The sequence below is a fragment of the Phyllopteryx taeniolatus genome, chromosome 16 (genome assembly GCF_024500385.1).
Source record: "Phyllopteryx taeniolatus isolate TA_2022b chromosome 16, UOR_Ptae_1.2, whole genome shotgun sequence".
Taxonomy (NCBI): domain Eukaryota; kingdom Metazoa; phylum Chordata; class Actinopteri; order Syngnathiformes; family Syngnathidae; genus Phyllopteryx; species Phyllopteryx taeniolatus.
In genome coordinates this window covers 22,447,215-22,466,966 of record NC_084517.1, presented here as the reverse complement: position 1 = coordinate 22,466,966, position 19,752 = coordinate 22,447,215, and the positions used below count along the sequence as shown (strand labels likewise).

Sequence of the window (19,752 nt, the reverse complement as noted above, 5' to 3'; positions counted from 1 at the left end):
GTAAATTACTGAGGCGCGGAGGCCACTACTTGAAGGAAATGTGGCATTATATAGCTTTATTGGAAATAGATTCAATATAATGCTTTACACTCCAAATGTGACATTGTAAGACTTTAATCATCAAGTAATGATGCAGCAACAGTTTTTCAGCATCATCAGCAAAAACAAACATGAAATCGACATCTCAATGAACGAGCTGAAGAGTCTGAGAAAGTTGAGGATTGTCAACAAGAGGAAAGGAAAACATTTTGCTTTTCATATATTTGGTCAAATATATATATATTCATTAAATAAACCACTTTTGGAACAAATATATCCTCCAAGCAATTTAAAGTGTAGTAAGTCAGTCCAATAAAATACAACTGTAAAAGTCAAGGTAGTCCCTTTTGCTCTAGTACTACTGCATAAGAACTACACTAGCCAAATATGTGCCACTGGAAGATGTGCTGAATATTTATTGCACCTTTGCTCAACAACAACCACAAGTCGTTCTCATCGCGTTTCTTTGGTCCTCAATTTCACTTGCACTTGAATCGATCTGGCTGTGCATTAAATAGATTCATAGAAAAAAAATACTATCGATCAAGCCTGGCGGCAGATTGTCACGAAAGCGTCGCAAAAGAGTCGAGCGGCGCCGAGCTGGTACGATGTCCCGCTCACAACGAGGTGTTCTCCGCCTGTAGGTCGGGGTCGGCGGGGGGCTCCGCTGGTTGGCCCGCCGTCACCTCCGGGATCCACGCTCGTTTGACCCCCTTTAGGTCCAGGCCGCCGTCTGCACGCATCGCATGGGGAAAAGTCAACGTCACACTATACGCTACTGTGTATCTTCACACCAAGGACTCCGTAACAGTGTCATGAATAAAAATCCGACGCTGCCTTTCTTTGTGGATTGTCTCAAAATCACGTGATGTTTTTTTTTGGAGTCCTCGGTGTGCACGGCCAGTGTGGCAAATGATCTAGGGCACACAGCTCTACACAGTTTTTGTTTAGTCACACATGAGGTAGGTGTTAGTTTCTCTGGACAGCGGCGTTAAACAGCATCAATACATACACAACGTATCTACTGTGTCCGTCGTGTGTAGAGCGACACACTTAGGAGCTGAACCCCGCCCGCACAAACGCATGCAAGCAAACCAGGCGGCTCAGCCAGTACGAGTCTTACCATCACCTGCCTTGCAAAGCCCGTCTTACGGGCAGGCCGCCACCTCAGACATCTGCAATGTTACACACACACACACGCGTCCCATCATGCTTCACGTCACTGCAGTCACAGACAGCGTGTCAAGTGAAACCCAAAAGCCAGACAGTTATAAAAAAAAAAAAAAAAAACCAACTGAAAATGTCACTCAGCCAGCAAGGCATCCAAACAAACAGTGTAGTGAGCTCTTGTTTCTGTCCAATTACATCTTTGCAATATATCCATTTGCAGTCCCGGGGAAGCTGGAGGCTATCCCGACTGTGAGGCAGACGTGCTCACCGCGAGCTCGCCGTGCTGCCCCAGATTCATTGTTTTCATTAACAGCTGTTGTGAATTTTGCCATTCAGCTTCATTCAGAGCTGCAGTGAAGAAACGGGTGTCAGGTGTGTTATGTGACAGAAGAGTCTCTGCTACGATGAAGGACAATGGTGAGGCCAGCCATGATGCACGGATTAGAGACAACAGGAAGCAGAGCAAATGAAGATGTTGAGGTTCGCTCTCGGAGTGAGCGGGTTGGATCAAATTAGAAGCGAGCTCATCGGAGGGACGGCCGAGGTGAGATGTTTTGGAGACAAAGTTAGAGAGAGCGGACGTCGATGGTTTGGACACGTCCAGAGGAGAGAGAGTGAGTAGATTTGGTAGAAGGATGATGAGGATGGAGCTGCCAGGCAAGAGAGCGAGAGGAAGAGCAAAGAGAAGCTCGATGGATGTCGTGTTGGAGAGGAGGATGCAGGAGATAAGCTTACGTGGGAAAGGATGATACGCTGTGGCGACCCCTAACAGGTCAAGCAGCTTCTTATTAGAAAAAAAGCTAATTGTGCTAAACGTATTAAAACATTGAGCAGTCGGCCGCACATGGCGGAAAGGGCCACGTCCGTTCAAAGGTTAGAGAAGCTTGAAATGACGTTGACCTGTAAAGTAAAGTGCATTTTAGTGCATTCGGCGGGAAATTTGAACCCAAAGCGCAGCGTCAAGACTTTTTGGGAGCGTGGTCGCCGTTTTTGCCGCATCATTTCTCTGTCGTCTCGCTTTTTGTGTTCTTGATTGCGTTAACATTCTTTTCAGATTTAAGAATGCAAATTTGCGCGATACTCATAATGACTGTCAATGGAAAACACCTCTCGTCCAGATATAAAACAATCCAATGAAAAGCAGTCAATACGGGGTTAACTCAGAGCGCCTTCTTCATTCTCACGCCGTCTGGAACTCGTTTTGTGGGTTTCGTCATAAAACGCCGACATACGCCGCGGCTCACCACTTGACAATAGTAGGGTGTGTATATGTATATAGAAATGCTTAAACATACCAAAAACATGTTTTGGTTTGTTTGAAGGTCATTATGTTGTAATGTGTTAAAATATCGGTCGTTTGTTTGAATGTCATTGTTTCTTTTGTTGTAATAAAATGTATAAATAAAAAAAAAGAGGGCAAGGGTGTGTGATTTTGGGATTTTTTTTTTTGGGCCCATGATGTAATGTTATTCTGTTTAAAAAATAAAAAATAAAAAATTGTCTGATTTGAAAAGTGCTTCTACGGCCAATTCGTTCATCGTACAGCGCGCTGCAGCCGCGTGACACGCGAGACTCGTTTCACCTGTGATGATCTTCGAAGCGGAGCCCAAGAGGCCATTGCAGCCGTCGCTGACGGCGGGTTGCGGGGGCGGCGGCATGTTGGGCCGGGGTCTCGGCTTGGGCGCCGGCCGGGAGGGGCGGGGGAGCGAGCCGTACTGGTAGGCGGGCGGCTGGGAGAAGGGGCCGTCGTGAGGCGGCGTGTCGGGCGGGGTGGGCGTCCTGGGCGGCGACGGCGGCTGTGGGGGCGGGTGGCTCGGCGGCGCGTGGATGGGGCTTTCTTTGCCCGGGTGGCGCCTCGGGGCGACGGGCGGGTGGTGCGGGGACGTTGAACTTTGGTTGACGGACTGAGAGGCGAAGGGACTGGCTTGCTTGGGCGGTGCCGGCGCCTGTTTCTTGGTGCCTGCGTTGACAAAATGAGAAAAGCCAACTAAGTGTATTTCTTCTTATTTACCGAGTGTTGCGCAGCGAGTACCAGAATCTCTGCCAAAGTACAGTTCAGTTGTATTTAACTTTTGTTCCATACATTTGCGTTTAATCTTAAAGAGCTTTTCAAAATGATGGCTTCCAATATGAAAGATACCGTTCCGCCTCTCATCACAGCTTGTACCCGTGCGGTGAATTGAGGCCTGGCGTCTATTAGCACAGCGGCTCATCTGCCCGCTGACGAATCCAAAGTGCCTGTCGTATATTTTCAGGTACTTTCTGAGTTCTAAAAATTCTAATTCGGAAGGCTCTCTTTAGTTGTAGTTATTTTTTAACTCTTTACCCCCGGCAGTGGCTAAATATCGGGCGATCAGACGACGTCTGCGTGAAAGGCAGCGGCAGCAGCAGCAGCGTGCGTGCGCAATTGTGCGTGGAGCAGCACTCACCTCTGCGGACCATGTGAGGGCTGGGCCCCCTGGAGCCACCCTGGGATTGCGGCGCCCCGGCCGTGAGGTGGACCGAACCGTTCCTCTGCGGAGGCGGGGTGGATGTGAGCTCCCGGGCTGGGCTGTGGAAATACAGCGAGTCCCGATCAGGACCCGCGCCGGGACCGACATTTAAGGCGCCGTCTTTAGGGATGGACCGATGTTTGGCATTTTGAATAGACGGCCTTTTTTTTTTTTGTATGACAAATGCTGCCGACCCTGAACTCCCTGCACTTTTTTTGTTTGAACAAAAATAAGTGAAAGATTGACATTTCGGAACACGTTATTGCGATAATGATTTTGAAATTTTCAAATTTTGAACTTTCCCCCCGCAGAGTCTGGGAGCTCCCTACACTTTTTAGAATTTTAAAACAAAGACGTCCAAGACTAAAAATAAACTAACATGTTGCAAATCTGAAAAGATGTTGATGTTGCAATATTTTGACTTGGGTTAGGGTCGGAATGAATTTTGGCTCCAAATATCGGTTATCTGCCTCCTTGACTACTAATAAAAAAAACATATCGGTCGATCTCTAATTGTCATGCACATGAAAACAAGCTCGCAGGTTCAACATGAGGAGAAAAAAAAGCAAAATCAAACGATGCAACATTTGTCAATGAACGTCGCGCCAGATCAGATCAATCATCAATTTCAAACAACCAAGAAGGCGTGACGAAGGCAGAGCAAGACGACCAAGACGGCGAACAGGCAGGAATACGTAAACATCACCTGTAAACAAAGCGTCGCGATTGAACTCGTCATAGCTTTTGGAATTTGGTGGATTCCGACAAACGTAAGAAGCGAGGGCGATCCGGGTGGCTTGGATTGCTTGAGAGCGGGCGGCGTCGCGGGCGTATCGGCGGCCGCCTCGCCGCTTACCCGCTCTCCTCCGCGCCGAGCCGGCCGACGTGGCGAGGCTGCGCGGCGACCGCCGGGCCCCCGGCGCCCGGGCCCGGCCGCTCGGCCTCCGGGGCGGCGCCCGGGGGCCGGGTCTCGTGGCCCTCCTGCTGGGGCGGTATGGGTCGCAAGGCGGGCGAGGTTAGCCGCGGCTGCTTTCTAATCGAGGTGCCGGCTCTAAGCGGGCTGGGCTCCGGATATTGGTTAACAGTGCTACGGAAGTGAGAGGGGAGAGGGCAAACCACACACACACACAAATTGTAAGAAAAGGCCCGGGAGAGCTCCGGAGGAACAGAGAGCGGACGGCAGACACAGATGGCCCCTCAAAGCTCAAAAAGGAACCGACAACGCTGCGCATGACAGATGCCAGGAAGCCGACACAGAACCAGCGAGCTCCATGTGACCTAAGCTTTAATTGAAAGTTACGGGGATCACACAAGAGTACACAATGGAATTCAGACCACATGTTGCAAAATCGACAAATGTCAAAGGATTCTACTCAAAAGTTGAAAATACACAAAGACATTCCCTCGGACGATTCACGCGAGCTACTTTGGACTAGAGCACAGGCTGAAGGTTCGGACCGGGCGGCTCTTGGGTCGGCGTTTCGGTGACCGTGACGGACTCGTCGGCCACCACGTAGTGGGCCGACACCGCCGGGCCCCGCGGGTCCTGCCCGCTCGGCGTCTTGGGACGCGACGGGAGGGGGAGCGGCAGGCTGAGGCTGAGGTTGGCGCGAGACAGGTACCTGTCTTTGCGGGGAGGGTGAGCGTCCCCGTCTTGCCCCACCAGGCTGCCGGGGCGCTTCCTCTCGAGCTCCGGGTCCGACGCCGCCGGGTGGACGGGCATGGCGAACATGCCCGACACGTCGAAGTCCACCTCTGCGCGGAAGAAAGACGGCAGTGAAGCGTCACGGCTCAGTTTGCCTTCTACGACAGGACATTCAGGTGAACCGGCGGTCGGCGACTGTACGTTATTACACAGATTACACTTGATTTGGTTCCATAACCACCCTCGCCGAAATGACTGCAAACAATTAATTGATCATCAAAATAATCGGCAATTAATTTGATGATGGTTTAACCGTGACGCCTCGAGATACGTCACCTCCCATGCCTTTGCAATTGCTTAACCGCTACTTTTGTTTGGATTTTCTTGTCCGAGCAACTTTTGAGGCGCGAGAGAAGATGTCTTTTTCTAACCACTACCGAGTGTTTACCTTCAGGAAAGAACCAATCGGCGTGCTGGATGATCGGCTCAATGATGGCGACCGCGTGGACCGACGTCGCCGCAGCCATTTCCGCCAGCGTCCTGAAGGGTTCCGAAAGATGAGAGGGCCGCTCAAAACGATGACGGCGAATGAAGATAAAGTGGCGCGAGCGTAACGCGCAAAGTTCCCTCACCCCTCCGTCTTCGCCCACAGCAGGTTGGGGCCCAGGACGATGGCGATGTTGCTGGGGGACATTTTGTTGACGTCGCGCTCTTGAGCCAGTTTGGCCAGAAACTTCACCAGGTACCTAAAAGTATTCATTCAGCAGTAACGTTATCTTTGTAACGGCAGAATTTTATTTACTCACACCCGCATTCCGTCACCTGTGAGCAAAGTCAGACAACACTTACCTAAAGTTGGCTTTGTGAGTCTTCGGCAAACGGTCACACGTCACCCACAAAGCCTGAAGTCTCTTGTCAGGGTCGGACACACTGAAACACACACACACACCAGAATCACTGCCGCATCCCGAGAACACACCGCCGCAGGTGTGGGTGTCCTCTTACTTGGATGCCTGCGTCCACTCGTCGTACAGGCCAAAGGTCATGAGAGGTTCCGGAAGTTCCCTGAGGTACGACTTCAGGGCTCCTGTGTACAAACGAGTCGGTAAAAGTGTTGCGAAAATGATCTGAAGCAGATCAGGTTTCTGGTTTTGTGGGGTCGTAAAGACATAGAAAGGTGGTTACCGGCGACGGCGTGGGGGTCGGAGTAGAACTCTTCCAGTTGGGAAGTGGAACAGTCCAGCGCGGCTTTCAGCTTTTTTAGTTTTGAAGCTCCCGCTGCTATTCGGAACAAACCCTGCAGGTGAATGCAAGTTACATTTAGGACACTTAGTAGCCAAACAGAAGGGAAGTAATCCTCAAAATGTGCTACATGGGCTCCCTCTAGTTTGTTCGCAAAAGAATCACTGCCTAAAACTTCACAACTCATTGACTGCCACGGACGTTTATATTCGTCAATTGCCACCGATGAATATATTTGAGATGAGAGATGATGAAAGAAGCCTTCTCCCCCTAACCCTTGACGATACCTCTTCCTTCATGCCCGTCTCCAGCAGCATCATGACGCAGGCCTCGATGGGCAGCGCGATGTCACGGTTACTCCGCTTCAGGTGCTCCTCCAGGGCCGTGCCGAACGCCGGCTTCTCCGTCCAGGAGTCTTCAGAAAAAGGTCAACTTTGGTCTTGATGTGCTCATGTCATCTTCCGGTAATCAAATGTCTTGCTGCTCACCTTGCTGTAATTGAATACTCGGTATAGCTTGCTCCAGAGCTGCCAGAGACCTTCTGTGGTAGTCTGCCTGGGCCTCCAGTAACTGGTGTACATTTACAAGTATTAATGTAGATCACTTTAATTTTTAATCTGAATTGTCGCTACTGTCAAAGAAAGTGAAATTAGCCATGGCTGTACCCACCATGAGATAATGGCGTGCATAGTCTCCTTCTTTGGACGCAAAGTTGTACATGTCTGCCGATAACTGGTCCTGCGGGCAAAGCGTCAGGATCCGGAACAGAAGAAGGAGGACCATTTGATGTCATGAATTTGTTTGCATTTAGATTGAAGGTGAAACCTACTTTACACATTTCCACTTTGTTCAGAGCCTCGTCCATCTCATCCTTGAGGGGGTCCACCTTGGCTGCCATGGCCTGGTTGCTAGACTTGGTTGCTTGGTACCACCTGCACAACAGCCGATCATTGCACTCTCAAAACGATCATGAAGTTGAAAATGTTCTGGATTCGCACCAACAATGCCAGGGTTTCTTCTAGGCCTAGCAAATATATTTAGAATCGATTACTCTAACAATTATTCGAGTAATTGGATTGAAATTGAGTTTGCATTATTAAACAACAATACAAATACCAAATATGCATGTGAGGTGCAGCTATTGTTTTTGTCCACTTGGGGTCAGCAGGCTCACGTTCCACACTAGTATCTGTGACTAAGTGTGTATGACTTTAAAAGGCAGGGCCTGGCATGGTGAGTGACGTGGGCGCCAGCGAATGAGAGTGTAGAGTTGTTGTTGTTGTTGTTGTGCGCTCGTCTTAGCCTCTGTCTGTTAGCCAGTTTACATTACATTGTGTAGGCAATCGTAAACATGCTGTTGTGCAAGCCAGTTCTGTTTTACAGTAGACACATTGCACTTAATCTTTTTTAAATGTGAACTGATGCCAAAGTTTGGACACACTAGGTCTTTTAGGCACTCCTGGTTCGGCACCATCAGGCCAACATATTTCTCTTAGACTTTACGCCCATCTGATCGGTGGTATCGGCCGACAATTAGCATTTTATGGTGATCGGCTTTCATGTTATAATTCGGCGATCCGCAAAAGACATTTACTCCGCGTCTTCGTCGCGTATGGATCCAAAAGCTCGTTTAGTTTTAGCCTTGTCACGTGTCTTGTTGCGCAGTACTGTAACTATCTGACGGCCAATAAAGTTTTTTCAATCTCGTCGGCCAAAAAAAACACGTCGACTGGGACTATTTTGCGGTGTCTCGGACAAACCACACGCAAGTTATTTGCAGTCTGTGCGCAACTGAAGTACGTCGTGGGGAACGTCATCTAAATGCTTCATATTTGATCGAGCACCTGAAGAACGTACACGAGGAGGAAGAAACGCAACGTGGGGGCAATAAATGACTCAAAAGTCAAAACCCGTCCGTCCATACAGCCGGGACAGTGGGAAAGTCATTAACAGTATTTAGGAAAGTCGTTTCATTCCAGTAAGGCGGCACCCTTCTGTCATTTCTGTCAGTAGAAATGGTGTTATTTGACCTAAACTTCTTGAATGCCCCCTAGAGGTCATTGGTGTTGTAACTTTTGTCGAAAATGCTGGAGAATCATTTGAGCCGGGACGGACGGGCTCCGGCACGCCCGCGACCCTTGTGGAGGAGAAGTAGAGACAATAAATGAACAAGTCATGTAAATAGTAGACACATTGCTCCATCTTGGGATCGTTTTGTTTTGTTTTGTTGTTTTTTTTTTGTTTTTTTTAAACTTGCTGATCGGTCGGTGATTGGCCCCAAAAATGGTGATCGTGTAAAACCTCCTTTCTGTGCGAGTCTGCAGTAACCTTCGTCTGTGAGGAAAATGAGCACTGCGACGCTTGGAGGCAGAGATTTCGCTTGGACTATGTTTCGAAATCAAATTATTGGAGTGAGTCAAATGATGGTCGCAGCTCCCGTTTCTTCGTCTGCCTACAAATTTTCGGATGCTTAACAAATGCAGAACAAAACCCAAGCACCTCTGTCACCCTTCGGGCTCGCATACGGCAAGAATAACTGAAACACGACCTGGTCTTGGCTGAGTCGTAGTCCAGGACCAGTTTGGCCAGTTGCTTCCTCTGTTTTAGTATGTTGGGTATCTCAACCTGTGCGACATCACAAGTATGAAGCACGAGAACAGAAATCGGCAAAAACGAGACGCCGGCAGGGGTCGCACCTCGGCCAGCGCGTTGAGAGGATCCAGGACGTCTCGCTCGATCTGCACTTCGTGCTGCATCAGTTCGCTCGCCAGCCTGCTCTCGGCCTCGCCGCACACGTCCATCATCTTGCTGTTCGCCGACATCGTATATTGAAGGAAAGGCGCAAAACGTGTTCCTGATTGGGCCGATTGCGTTGGTTTATTTGATATCTCACCCGATCAGACTCTCGTCCCCCAGCTGAGCGCCGCCCTCTTGCATGGCCTGAGACAACGCCGTCAGGGGCAACTTTTTCTGAAGGGACGTGAAGAAGACAACTTTAGCATTATTCATTTATTTATGCCCCCCCCCACACACACTATTGATGATCTGATGAATAATGGGCCATAGTCAGTGCAAACCTGTTTGAGGTCTTCACTTTTCCCAAATGCTTTTGTTCCACCTCAACAGAGCAGAGCCCGTCTTTGGAAAGGCTTAATTCACGGCAACCGCGTTGGCTGCGGCTAAATGCGTTTAGTACGAGCCGATACGGTTGCAGTGCACATCGCGCACGATTTCTCACAGCCAATCAGCGGCAAAAACTCATGATCTTGTCTAAAAAGTTGGAATCATCACTATTAGTTTTATAACAATATTTGGAGTCACCTCCAGTTATGTTTTAACTTTCTATTTGTATTCGTTAATAGAATGTTGCAGATCATATTTATATTATTATTGTTGCTTTTTGTGCATTGACATAGAAAGCAACTCTTGATCTGCAACATTTTTTATTATTCTGGAATTAATGAAGGTGCCATCATGGCACAATGGGAATGCACACGCACGCGACACAATTTCACCAATTTCAATGTGTCGCCTCATATATAATTTCATATTCATGCATTTCGACGTACATACGCATATTTGAATTTGCCAATGCGGGTGTGTCACATATTTTGGCGCCGAGTTCCTCTCCTATCTTCGCGTTCCGTGATGAGACAAACGTCGTATTCATTGCGCAAGCGCACGTTTTGACAGCGCTGGAGTTGTTCTCTCGACAACGTTCTTCACATTCGTGCGCGAACGCGAGAGGCTGATGACAGCGCAAAGGTGCGAAGGTGCGTTCGAGCGCGATGTTGTCGTGAGTCGGTGTTCTTGGACTCACGTGTCTCTTCTCCGTGTCGGTGCCCAGCTGGCCCTGCAGACAGGACACCAGCCTCTTGTGCGCGTTGTGCGACATGAAGCGCACCAGCTCCATGCGCCTCTCGATCTGCGCGCCAACACAACACAACACAACACAACACACTGTACGCGTTAACACACACACACACACACACACACGCACGCGCGTATGCCACGCTTTGTTGAAACGGTTTCTCATCAAGGAAACGGCGGAGGGCTCCGAATCCAAACACGGACAAATAACAAAACAGACGGATGGATTGGGGCCTTTCCGTTGTCATTATTCACCACTTACAGCCCCGACGGTGTAAATCTTTCAATTCAAACTATACAAGACTGTGCAAACGTCTACGGCCTCTATTTGTCTCGTTAACTGTGCGGCGAAACGTACATTATAACCCGTTTCCAAGGTATTGAGCAACTCTTATTCAAAACAATAATACGAATATACAATACAGACAGGCAAGACAAAAACATACATTTGGGAAAAAAACTGTCAGCTTCCAGGGAACCTTCTTCTCTTAAAAACCTCTTCACTACGGCAAAAGCACAAAGCTAATGGTGGCTGTATATTTAGAACGCACATTAGGGTGGTATGGCAAAATAGCTGCAAACTTAAACGCACTCCGAGAGCACGTACTGCATGATTAGCAAGGCCTTGTGTCAATGTGGAAACATTTAGTAGGAAATCCTACTAAAGATCGAGTGATGCATTCAGAAAGTAGGAAAGCAGCACGTTGCAGCACACGGTGCCGTGCCGTGCCGCGCCGCGCCGCGCCAGTCCTTAAAAGCTCTTTTTTTGCCACGTTAAGAGCAGTGGCACAGGTCACCTGATATTATTTGGAGTTCATTCACGATCTCGGTGGTTTTTCAACTAATTACAGTGGCCATTTCCCCCCCGAGCAAATTCTCCCGATTAAGCAGTTTCTTTTTGAACTTTGGAAAGCACATCTGCGAAAGATGGCATCATGTAAGAGCACACTTCCTCTTCCTGTTTCAAAATAAACAAGCAGTGCGCCTGATGATGTGTGAGATTCTCATCTTACTCTCTCATCTTCCCATTTTCACGGCAGACGTTTCCTGCTCCCCGTTTAGCCGCCGATGAACTTCGCCGTCCGGGGGCGATTCATGAGCTCCCCGTTTCGCCGACGGCGGGCTGAGTTTTAGCTCGTCGACAGCTCCGCCGCATCCCGTCATGAAGCCAGAAACGAACGGCAGCGGCCCGATAGACCGCCGAGGTCTCGGCGCCGTTTGTCAGCGAAGTTTCGAACAGGTCTGGCGTGCGACTGGAGCACCCTCCCGTTCGCGAACCCCATCCAAACGGGAAAGACCCTCGGCCCCGTGCATGATGTCATTTGACCTACATTCAGCAAGCGTCAAAAGATAACGCTGCGCGTTTTGTTTTTTCTTTGGCTTTTTGCGGTCACTTTCCAAAAGGAGCAGCTGATGAAGGGCTTATGGATGAATTGTTTTTGCAAAAACGCAAGAGATTTTGCCAACCTGAGAGCTTTAACTCTCCAGTGTATGACAGAGGGATTCTGGAATGCACCAGGGCTCCTACCTGGCCCCGTTTTCACTCTCTTCTCGCAAAGATTCTGCAGCGACACTCTTTAGTGGTGTTGTAAGACAAGCCGAACAAGGTCCAACTTGTTCCAATTCAACTTGCAGGCCCGCTGGAAGAAATTGAAGCAGCCGGTGGAAACCAACACGTTTGAGAGTAATGTTCCAGAAATGCACCTTCAACCGACAGGTGAGCACCAAATGCGTTGCTCAGCTTTACAAGTAGCAACTTGAACCTGCTTTTTACACTTGTCTTATCATTTTTGTATCGATTTCGGTGCATGTCGTCTCATTGCGAGCGAGAAACCATCATTCGTGCTTCGGTGACCATTGCAAATCCCGCTCGCAACTCGGCTTGCGTCAGGATCTCGTCGGTTCGGCCGCATCGCTCCCGGTCTACAAAATTTGAAGAGTCGCTTGCAGAGTCGTACATTTGTCAGCCCCCCCCCCCCATCATTTGAGGATCACTGTTAGGTCAGTGTGGTCTGCTGATGACTTTTGACTTACCGTTCCTCCCACGAGATGAAAAGCTAAAAAGGTGACGGCAGTCTCGGAGTGCGCCGCCCCAAAATTGTGGAATGCATTTCCTTTTCGGCTGCCTTCTTGTGTAGACAGATTTACAAAGCAGTTCAAAACACATTTCGGACTTGTTTTTGCATAATGTATGCGAGACTATGCAGATTTTTAAGCTGCCTATTTTATTTTAACCGTGTAAAGCAGGTATTGCAGGCCGTACATGAATCCTTTTTTCCAGTCTTTTACTTTCACACCATTTTCCCTACCTTTTTTAAAAAAACGTGGACAATTTAACGATTAACGCAATCCCTGCAGCCTGAGACCTGAAGGAGGTGAGCTGTCCAAAGGTTTACAAGACGGCCATTATTACCAACTTCTTTTTTATCCTCATGTGGCCGAGAGAATCAAAGGGTTGAATTTCACGCGGGAGGCCTGCGAGGAGGAGGAGGGGACGCAGGAGCTCGCCGGTGTGGGGACCGGAAGGGAGAGAAACTTCTATGAACGCAATGAAGCGCAGCCCAAAAGAGAGATGACTCTCGTCTGAGCCCGCGTCTCGGAGGAGGAGGACTGACGAAGCAGCCATTGCGAGCCTCGCGCTGCGTCGACCATCACATTCCTCGCCGAAGGAATGTCCGCGGAGGAAAAGCCGTCTCCGGGGGGGGGGGGCCGGCTCCGTTCGCTTCAGCTATCGCGATTCCCGTCGTCGGTAGGCCGAGCCTTTCATTTCACATAATCTCCCTCCGAGCGGGGAAATGCCGTTTCTCAGTACTTCCCGCCTTTCCGAGCGCCGTCAGCCTTACTTTCCGCCATTTTGAAGATAGCCGAACATTGGCCCGATTTGCGCCAGGTCTCTCCCCCCACCCCCCCGCGGTCGCGGTCGCGGAGCCCTGAATGAAAGACTCGCGCTGATGTTGTAATTCCAAGAGTTTGCCTTCAAGCCTACGGAGCGACTTGGCGCCAGTGAAGATGACTTTACCAGACGGAAAAAGGAAAAGGACTTCCTCTGCACTCCAGCAGTTTTGCCGTACGATAGGGATGGGCTTTTGACGAAATGTCCTTCATCGATTACGTGTTGCGTTTTCAATATTCGGATGCGATGGCAAATCGTCTTTCTCTGAATGTTGAGACTCAAGCAACAGTGTCCAAGCTGGTCGCAAGCAAGCAACGCACCCCGTTTTGCCGCAGTTCGACACGTGATTCTTAACAATCAATGGATTGCTTAATACGCCCATCCGTAGTTTTACAAATGTAGACTTTTATCGGGGCATATTTGGTAACAGATGCAGGAGACCCAAGTGAGTTAATCAGTGAAGTCGTGAAAAATGTTCGTCAGACCAAATCAAATTGAATATTTGAGTGCGCTGTAAAAAGTTCAAATGAATTGAAATGGAAAAATCCAATTCTGTATGCACAACTTTTTTTCTCCACCAAAATGAAATTCTGCGCCACCTTTGTACAAAGTGGGAACTGTGCAACGAAGCAACCAACAACACGCCCAACGAGCGCCTCGGGAGCTAAACGCCCTCATTAACTACAACGGCAAATATTGATCTTTCATCGAAAATAGTACCGCGGACATCATTTGTGTTTGAGGAAGATAAACTGCGATCAAATTGATCTACCTGAAGGAGGTCATCACTCAGCACCTCGGTCTTCTCGGCCCTGTCGAGAGAAAGCCGAGCGTGAATTTGGATTGCAATGCAAACAACGGCACAACACAATGCAGAAAGATTAGAAAGGGAGGCGTGCCTTGGAACTAACGGATTCCTTTTCAAGCAGAATGAAGCTCTCTTTCGTACGGGAAAAAAAAAAAGATAACGTAGTTTTGTGCTGGCTCAGCAACTGCGCATTTTCAAGTGCGACTGCACGAGACTTAACTCGATGCAAAAGCAAGCCCAAACGTCAATCGAGCACAAGCTGCCTTTTGTGTACACGGCAGAATATGACTCTGTGGGAAAAAAGCCATCACACTGTGTAACACTTGACGAGGAGAAGAAGAAGAAGAAGAAGAAGAAGAAGAACGTGCACGCTCAAACACTGCGTTTACTGGAAAGAGCCAGCCACTCAGCATTTCTATGACGGCGCTGTCAGATTCCTCTGGCGTGTCCCAACAACACGCTGCTGGTGTGTCACCGTCTTTGTTATTGCAACAGGAGACGTTGTCGAGCGGCTTCTTGACATCTCAAAACTCTCCGTTCGGGAGATGGTGACATCATACCAAAGCTTCTCGGGAGAATGTGCAGATTAAGGCCGGACGATACGACGGCACACACTGACCGACGCTCCTTAAATCTCACTTCAGCAAATGTTGACGATCTCTATTACCAACCTAATCAATTTATCCGATGTTTTTATACACACACATATACATATGCAGATGACACACAGTTATATCCGGCAGTCTCTCCAGATGACCACAGTTCAATTGAGGTGTTGCGTCACTGTCTAGAACAGATCAATAACTGGATGAGACAAATTGTTCTTCAACGAAACCACAACAAAACTGAGATCGATTGCTGTTAGCAAATACCTGGAGTCACTCTCTTTAAAAACCAAGTCCGAAACCTTGGTGTTCCGATAGATTCCGACCTGACTTTCCAACAGTCATATCAAATCAATGACTAAAACGGCCTTCTACCATCTAGAAGAACATATCCAAAGTGAAGGCTTGCATGTGTCAAGCAGACCAGGACAGGCTCATCTATGCTTTTATCTCAAGTCGACTTGACTATTGTAATGGTCTTCTGACTGGACTCCCTAAAAAGAGCATTAAACAGCTGCAGCTCATTCAGAATGCTGCAGCTCGGGTTGTGACCGTTTAGAATAGATTTTAAAGTTCTGCCGCTGGTCTATAAATCACGAAACGGTTTAAGTCCTGAATACATGAACGAAATGCTAATGGTATAGAAACCCGGTCGGGCTCTGAGATCGACACCCTCGGTCGGGTCAAACGGTGGAGCACAGAGTCCAAAGCAAACGCGGTCAAGCAGCATTTAGCTCTTATGTGCACACAAATGGAAGAAGTTGCCAACAGGAGTGACGTCAGCCCCAAGTCAGCATGTTTTTAAGTCCAGGTTAAAAACTCTTCTTTTTTCACATGCATTTTAGAGCATTTCCACTTTTAAATGATATTTCTTGCACTGTATGCTGTTTTAATTGTATTTTTAGTTTGTTTCTCTTTGTTTTGAATGTTTATAAGCTGTTTTTTTTTTCTTTGTTTTTAAATGCTTTTCATCATGCAAAGCACATTGTGTATGAAATGCGCTATATAAATAAATGTGCGTTGCTTTGCTATCTATCTGTGTCAAGTAAGTGAAACAGTAAATGTATCATGCTGTATGGCAAAAGTCAATGCGTTGTTTTAACAGTAAGCCAGGGACCAAATGTTGCGGCCTGATTTGCATCGTTGCCTTACTCACCCTGTTGGCTCAACTGGGAGAGAAAAACGATGTGTGTTTGATTTGTTTTTTTAGGGGGGGGTGGGGGGGGGAATCGCTGTCAGAATTGAATTAGCTTTGATTCACCTGCACTGGAGTGTAACCCTGACCGGCAGCCATTGTTCCAAGGATAAACGCCACACAATGCCCGCATTGATCCCGCCGAGCGGAAAACGTGCGGCCAAACACGCGCAACAAAGACGTACACGAGACCGCCGCGCTAACCGGCGGGACTTCAAAACTTGCAAACGTTTCCGTTCAAGTCGCTTTAAGGCCCCGCCCGCTGGCATGACGGGCCGTCAACAGCCACAAATGGCTCACGCCGCTCGTTCCCTCTGCGGCCACCTCACCCTGCGTGACAAACAAACAAAAAAAAGCTTGCACCAGCGGGTTTTGCCTGTACTGTAGGGTAAGGCGTCAGCGGCCTTTTCCGACACCGACGCGATCTACGGAGGAACGCCGCAGCGCGCGCTCGCCTCTGCCGTGACCTCTGACCTCAACCACATCAAACAAAAGTTGCCGTCCAAAAATGGATAGCGTATTTTCTCCTGCTTTTACATCTGGTGGGTGTCCCGAAACTTTTGTTTGTCCGCGGTGCGCGTAGCGCATGGAACAATTAACCGCGTTCTTTGAAAGGTCGTTAGCGTTCAGAGTTCAGTTTTCTGTAGCGGCTCAAGGCCTCTTTATACTCGCGTCACGTGACCGACGCGTGATGCCCACACGGCCAAAAATATTGCGGCGATCATCTCTCGCGATTGGTCCGTTGTAGTCACATGCCGCGATGACGTACTCGGCGCGCCCCTCGGTTCCGCATACCGCCTGCGCCATCATTATACGCATCATCTGGGCATTTGTTCTAGCGGACGCTGTTCCGCGGTCGCCGTTGTTGTTGCTTTGTTCCGGAAAGGAAAAACGGCCACAAAATGCAGAGGAGAAAGGGAGTCCCAGCCGACGGCAGCTGTAGCGACACCCCCGGCTTGGAGGAGAACTGCAGCAGTGACGTCAGCGCGAAAAGAATAAAGAAGCCTTTAGTCCCGATAGGGGTGACGGGCAAGAGGTGCCAGGTTCCGATCTGGACTCGGGCCCGAGCGTACGAGTTGGCGTGGGCTTTTCCCAGAAAACAAGAACGTTGGCTTCGCTGAAGACAGGAAACGAGCCTTAAAACGGGTGGACGAACTAACTGGGACATTATCGGGGTTTGAGCGGCAAGGTCGCCGGCCGGGTTAGGGTTTAGGGTTTAGGGCTTCGGTCGGACGGGCGGGCGGGTTCGGCTCCATACCAGAGCTCTACGGCGCTGCGAACGACAAGCAGCACAATCAAAACATTGTTACTGCAAGTCTAGTTTGGGCTCATGACCTTCCGCAGGTGGCCTGCGATTATTTCCTACGCGCAGTAACCTCGCGCGTTCCGGTTCCGAAGCAGTACTCGGAGCGACTTTGCAGCCGGTAAACGGGGGGCCCTCGCCCGCGTGACGTAGGACGGGCCAAATGTTCCGTTGGGACATGAAAGCTGCGCGTGTTGTGCGAATCAAAACTCACCTCCCGACTGTTTGGTTGGCGAGTTGCCGCATTCGGTTGAACTGTTTCTTCATGTTCCTCGCCCTCCTGCTTCCACTCGAAATGAAAGCACGCAAAAGCCACAGAAACCTTCGCGGAACTTTTGGCCGTCAAAGCGGCAGCGGGGAGAAGAGAGAAAAAAAAAAAAAAAAAGGCAAAGTCGGGCTAGGTCGTCGCCATTGCGGCCGCCGCGTCAAAAACTTCCCCGACGAGTTGACGACGGAAAGCCGAAAGACGCCAACGTCGAGCGGAACTTCTTGGGACTCGGACAGCCGCCGGCGTGCCAGCGAGCACTACTAGTGACTCCGTGGCCGGTTACTAGTGCAGCTGCTGCGCGAGCACAACCAGGAAGTGAGTCGAGGCTCCGCGTGCACGCGCGCGGCAAAGACACTTGATTAGGTACACCGCCGCCGCCGCCGCCTCATGACGAGAAATAATAACTTCCTGAGAGATATTAGCGTTCAACTAACATTAGGTTGAGGATTGGCCTTGTTTGCAGTGATGTAAAACTGCACAGTAGCTTCTGGCATCATATGAATTGGATTGACCTTATTTCACAGCGGAAGACTCAAAATATATGACTTCAATATCTTTTCCAATTAAAGTCAAAAGTCTATATATTTTTTTGTCTTTTATCGTGCAAATTTACGCAGTGAGGTGAGGCAGTATTTGAATTGAAAAAACACAACATCAAAAGACTAAATGTTCGGTTGTTGTTGTTTTTTTTTGCAGTGGTACAACAAACAACAGTTGTAAAAGTGTTATTTTATTTCTATTCGCTAGAAGAATTTTGACAAACCGGCACCAAAGCACATGGATTTTTAATATTATTGGTAGTAGTATAATAGCGGTACGCAGGCTCCATCTAGTGGTCTATGAAAGAATCACTGAATAAAGTGAGTTTTACAGCGATTTACACCTTTATTATTATTATGTTTTAAATCCGGTACAGTACATTTGTACAGTTGAGTTATATTGAACTTTTGAGAGCATAACAGTTGCATTTAATCTTTCAGAACTCCGATCTATTTTTTTTCGGTACAATTTGGTCACGAGAGCTAAGTATTTTTGGGCGCAACCAGTTTGGGAACTTTAATGATCGACAGCGTCAACGTCTGCGCTGCGGCGTTTTCGAGTGTCCTTAATGAAGTGGCCGTTGGCATATTGTGAATGATTCAGGAAAATTGCTTGCACGTGTCTACGAAATCAAAGCTATGACGAGGTAAGCGACGGCGAATTTCCTAAGCGTTGTCGTATGAAATGTTTCCAGGCCGTTGAGCGCGGCGGCCGACTGGAGAAAGTTGCACTTTTCCTCGCTAAAACACCCGGCGCCGTTTCGGGACGAGTCAACAAAAGTTTTCCGTGGTAGCCGTGGCACTCCTCGACCTTATCGGCCTGGGATTCCTGCCACTTGACCTCTGGACCCTCGCGGTTAGTCATAAGCGCAAAGTTTTTGTGGCTCTTGTGCTTTGCTACCCGAGCGGCGCAGCTGATTTCAACTGTCATGTTGGCCAAACTCTTTGAGTCTGTTCCTAATGTTGGCAAGTCCTCGTGCGGTCCTGGAAATCCGAAGTGGAAACGTAAAAGGCCTTCAAGTTGGAAGTCGTCCAATATTTGCGTACGGTCGCCATCTACGGGCACCTTTGGGTCCTTACGGCCTTTTCATCTTGATGTTTTCATTTGAAGCTTTTCAAAATCTGCTCATCTTTTTTGGATTATTGCAGCGGCGTACAACTGAATTGCTTCATGAAGAGGTCTCCTTTCAATATGGTGGCTTCAATCCACAACGTATATCGTTACACGCATCCATCTTTTTGAGAGAAGAGGAGCACGCGTGCATATTCGGGAGCTGAGGCACATACACATAGTTCATTGTTTTCAAATGTTCAAAAAAGCTAACGCTATGTTAATGAACTTTGAAAACAACAGCGATTTTGATTTCGGAAAACGGTAACCAGTCAGCTGGTCGTGGAGGGTTCAATTCCTTTCAATTTCAGGTGACCTTTCGTCACCTGAAATTCCTTCTTGTTCACTCGTCATTTCCTTGATTTTCATTTGACCTAAACTGCATGAAGTCTTTTGCCCGACCTCTCGTTTTCTTTCAAGAATGGAAAACATCTCCCCAATTGTGTTGTCTGCTGCATGGCCCAAAGTTAAAGTAAGTGCCTCCGACATTTGCAAATCCCATTTTTGACTGTTCTGACATTTTCACAGCAGCTCACTTGATTGCAAAACGAGCACGTGTTCAGTATGTTTGC

General features: G+C 48.6%; 1 protein-coding gene across 5 annotated transcripts; it reads right to left on the bottom strand.

Annotated features, from left to right (window-relative positions):
* Positions 1-29: 29 nt before the first annotated feature.
* Positions 30-17,849, bottom strand: arhgap17b (Rho GTPase activating protein 17b). Of its 5 annotated transcripts, XM_061749396.1 has the most exons (19): positions 17,477-17,849; positions 14,124-14,163; positions 10,409-10,513; positions 9,482-9,558; positions 9,285-9,396; positions 9,137-9,213; positions 7,418-7,520; positions 7,258-7,326; positions 7,077-7,158; positions 6,876-7,003; positions 6,532-6,643; positions 6,352-6,433; positions 6,196-6,276; positions 5,979-6,092; positions 5,795-5,886; positions 5,324-5,456; positions 3,639-3,760; positions 2,792-3,169; positions 30-772 (listed from the first exon to the last, which is right to left on the bottom strand). In XM_061749396.1, exons 1-19 carry the CDS (start codon positions 17,527-17,529, stop codon positions 657-659), a joined length of 2,076 nt encoding a protein of 691 aa, XP_061605380.1. In that variant the 5' UTR covers positions 17,530-17,849; the 3' UTR covers positions 30-656. The 5 variants fall into 5 exon arrangements, with proteins under 5 accessions (XP_061605380.1, XP_061605381.1, XP_061605384.1 ...); XM_061749397.1 differs by lacking the exon at positions 14,124-14,163; XM_061749399.1 differs by lacking the exon at positions 5,324-5,456 and having other exon boundaries at positions 621-772.
* Between the last annotated feature and the right edge of the window lie 1,903 nt (positions 17,850-19,752).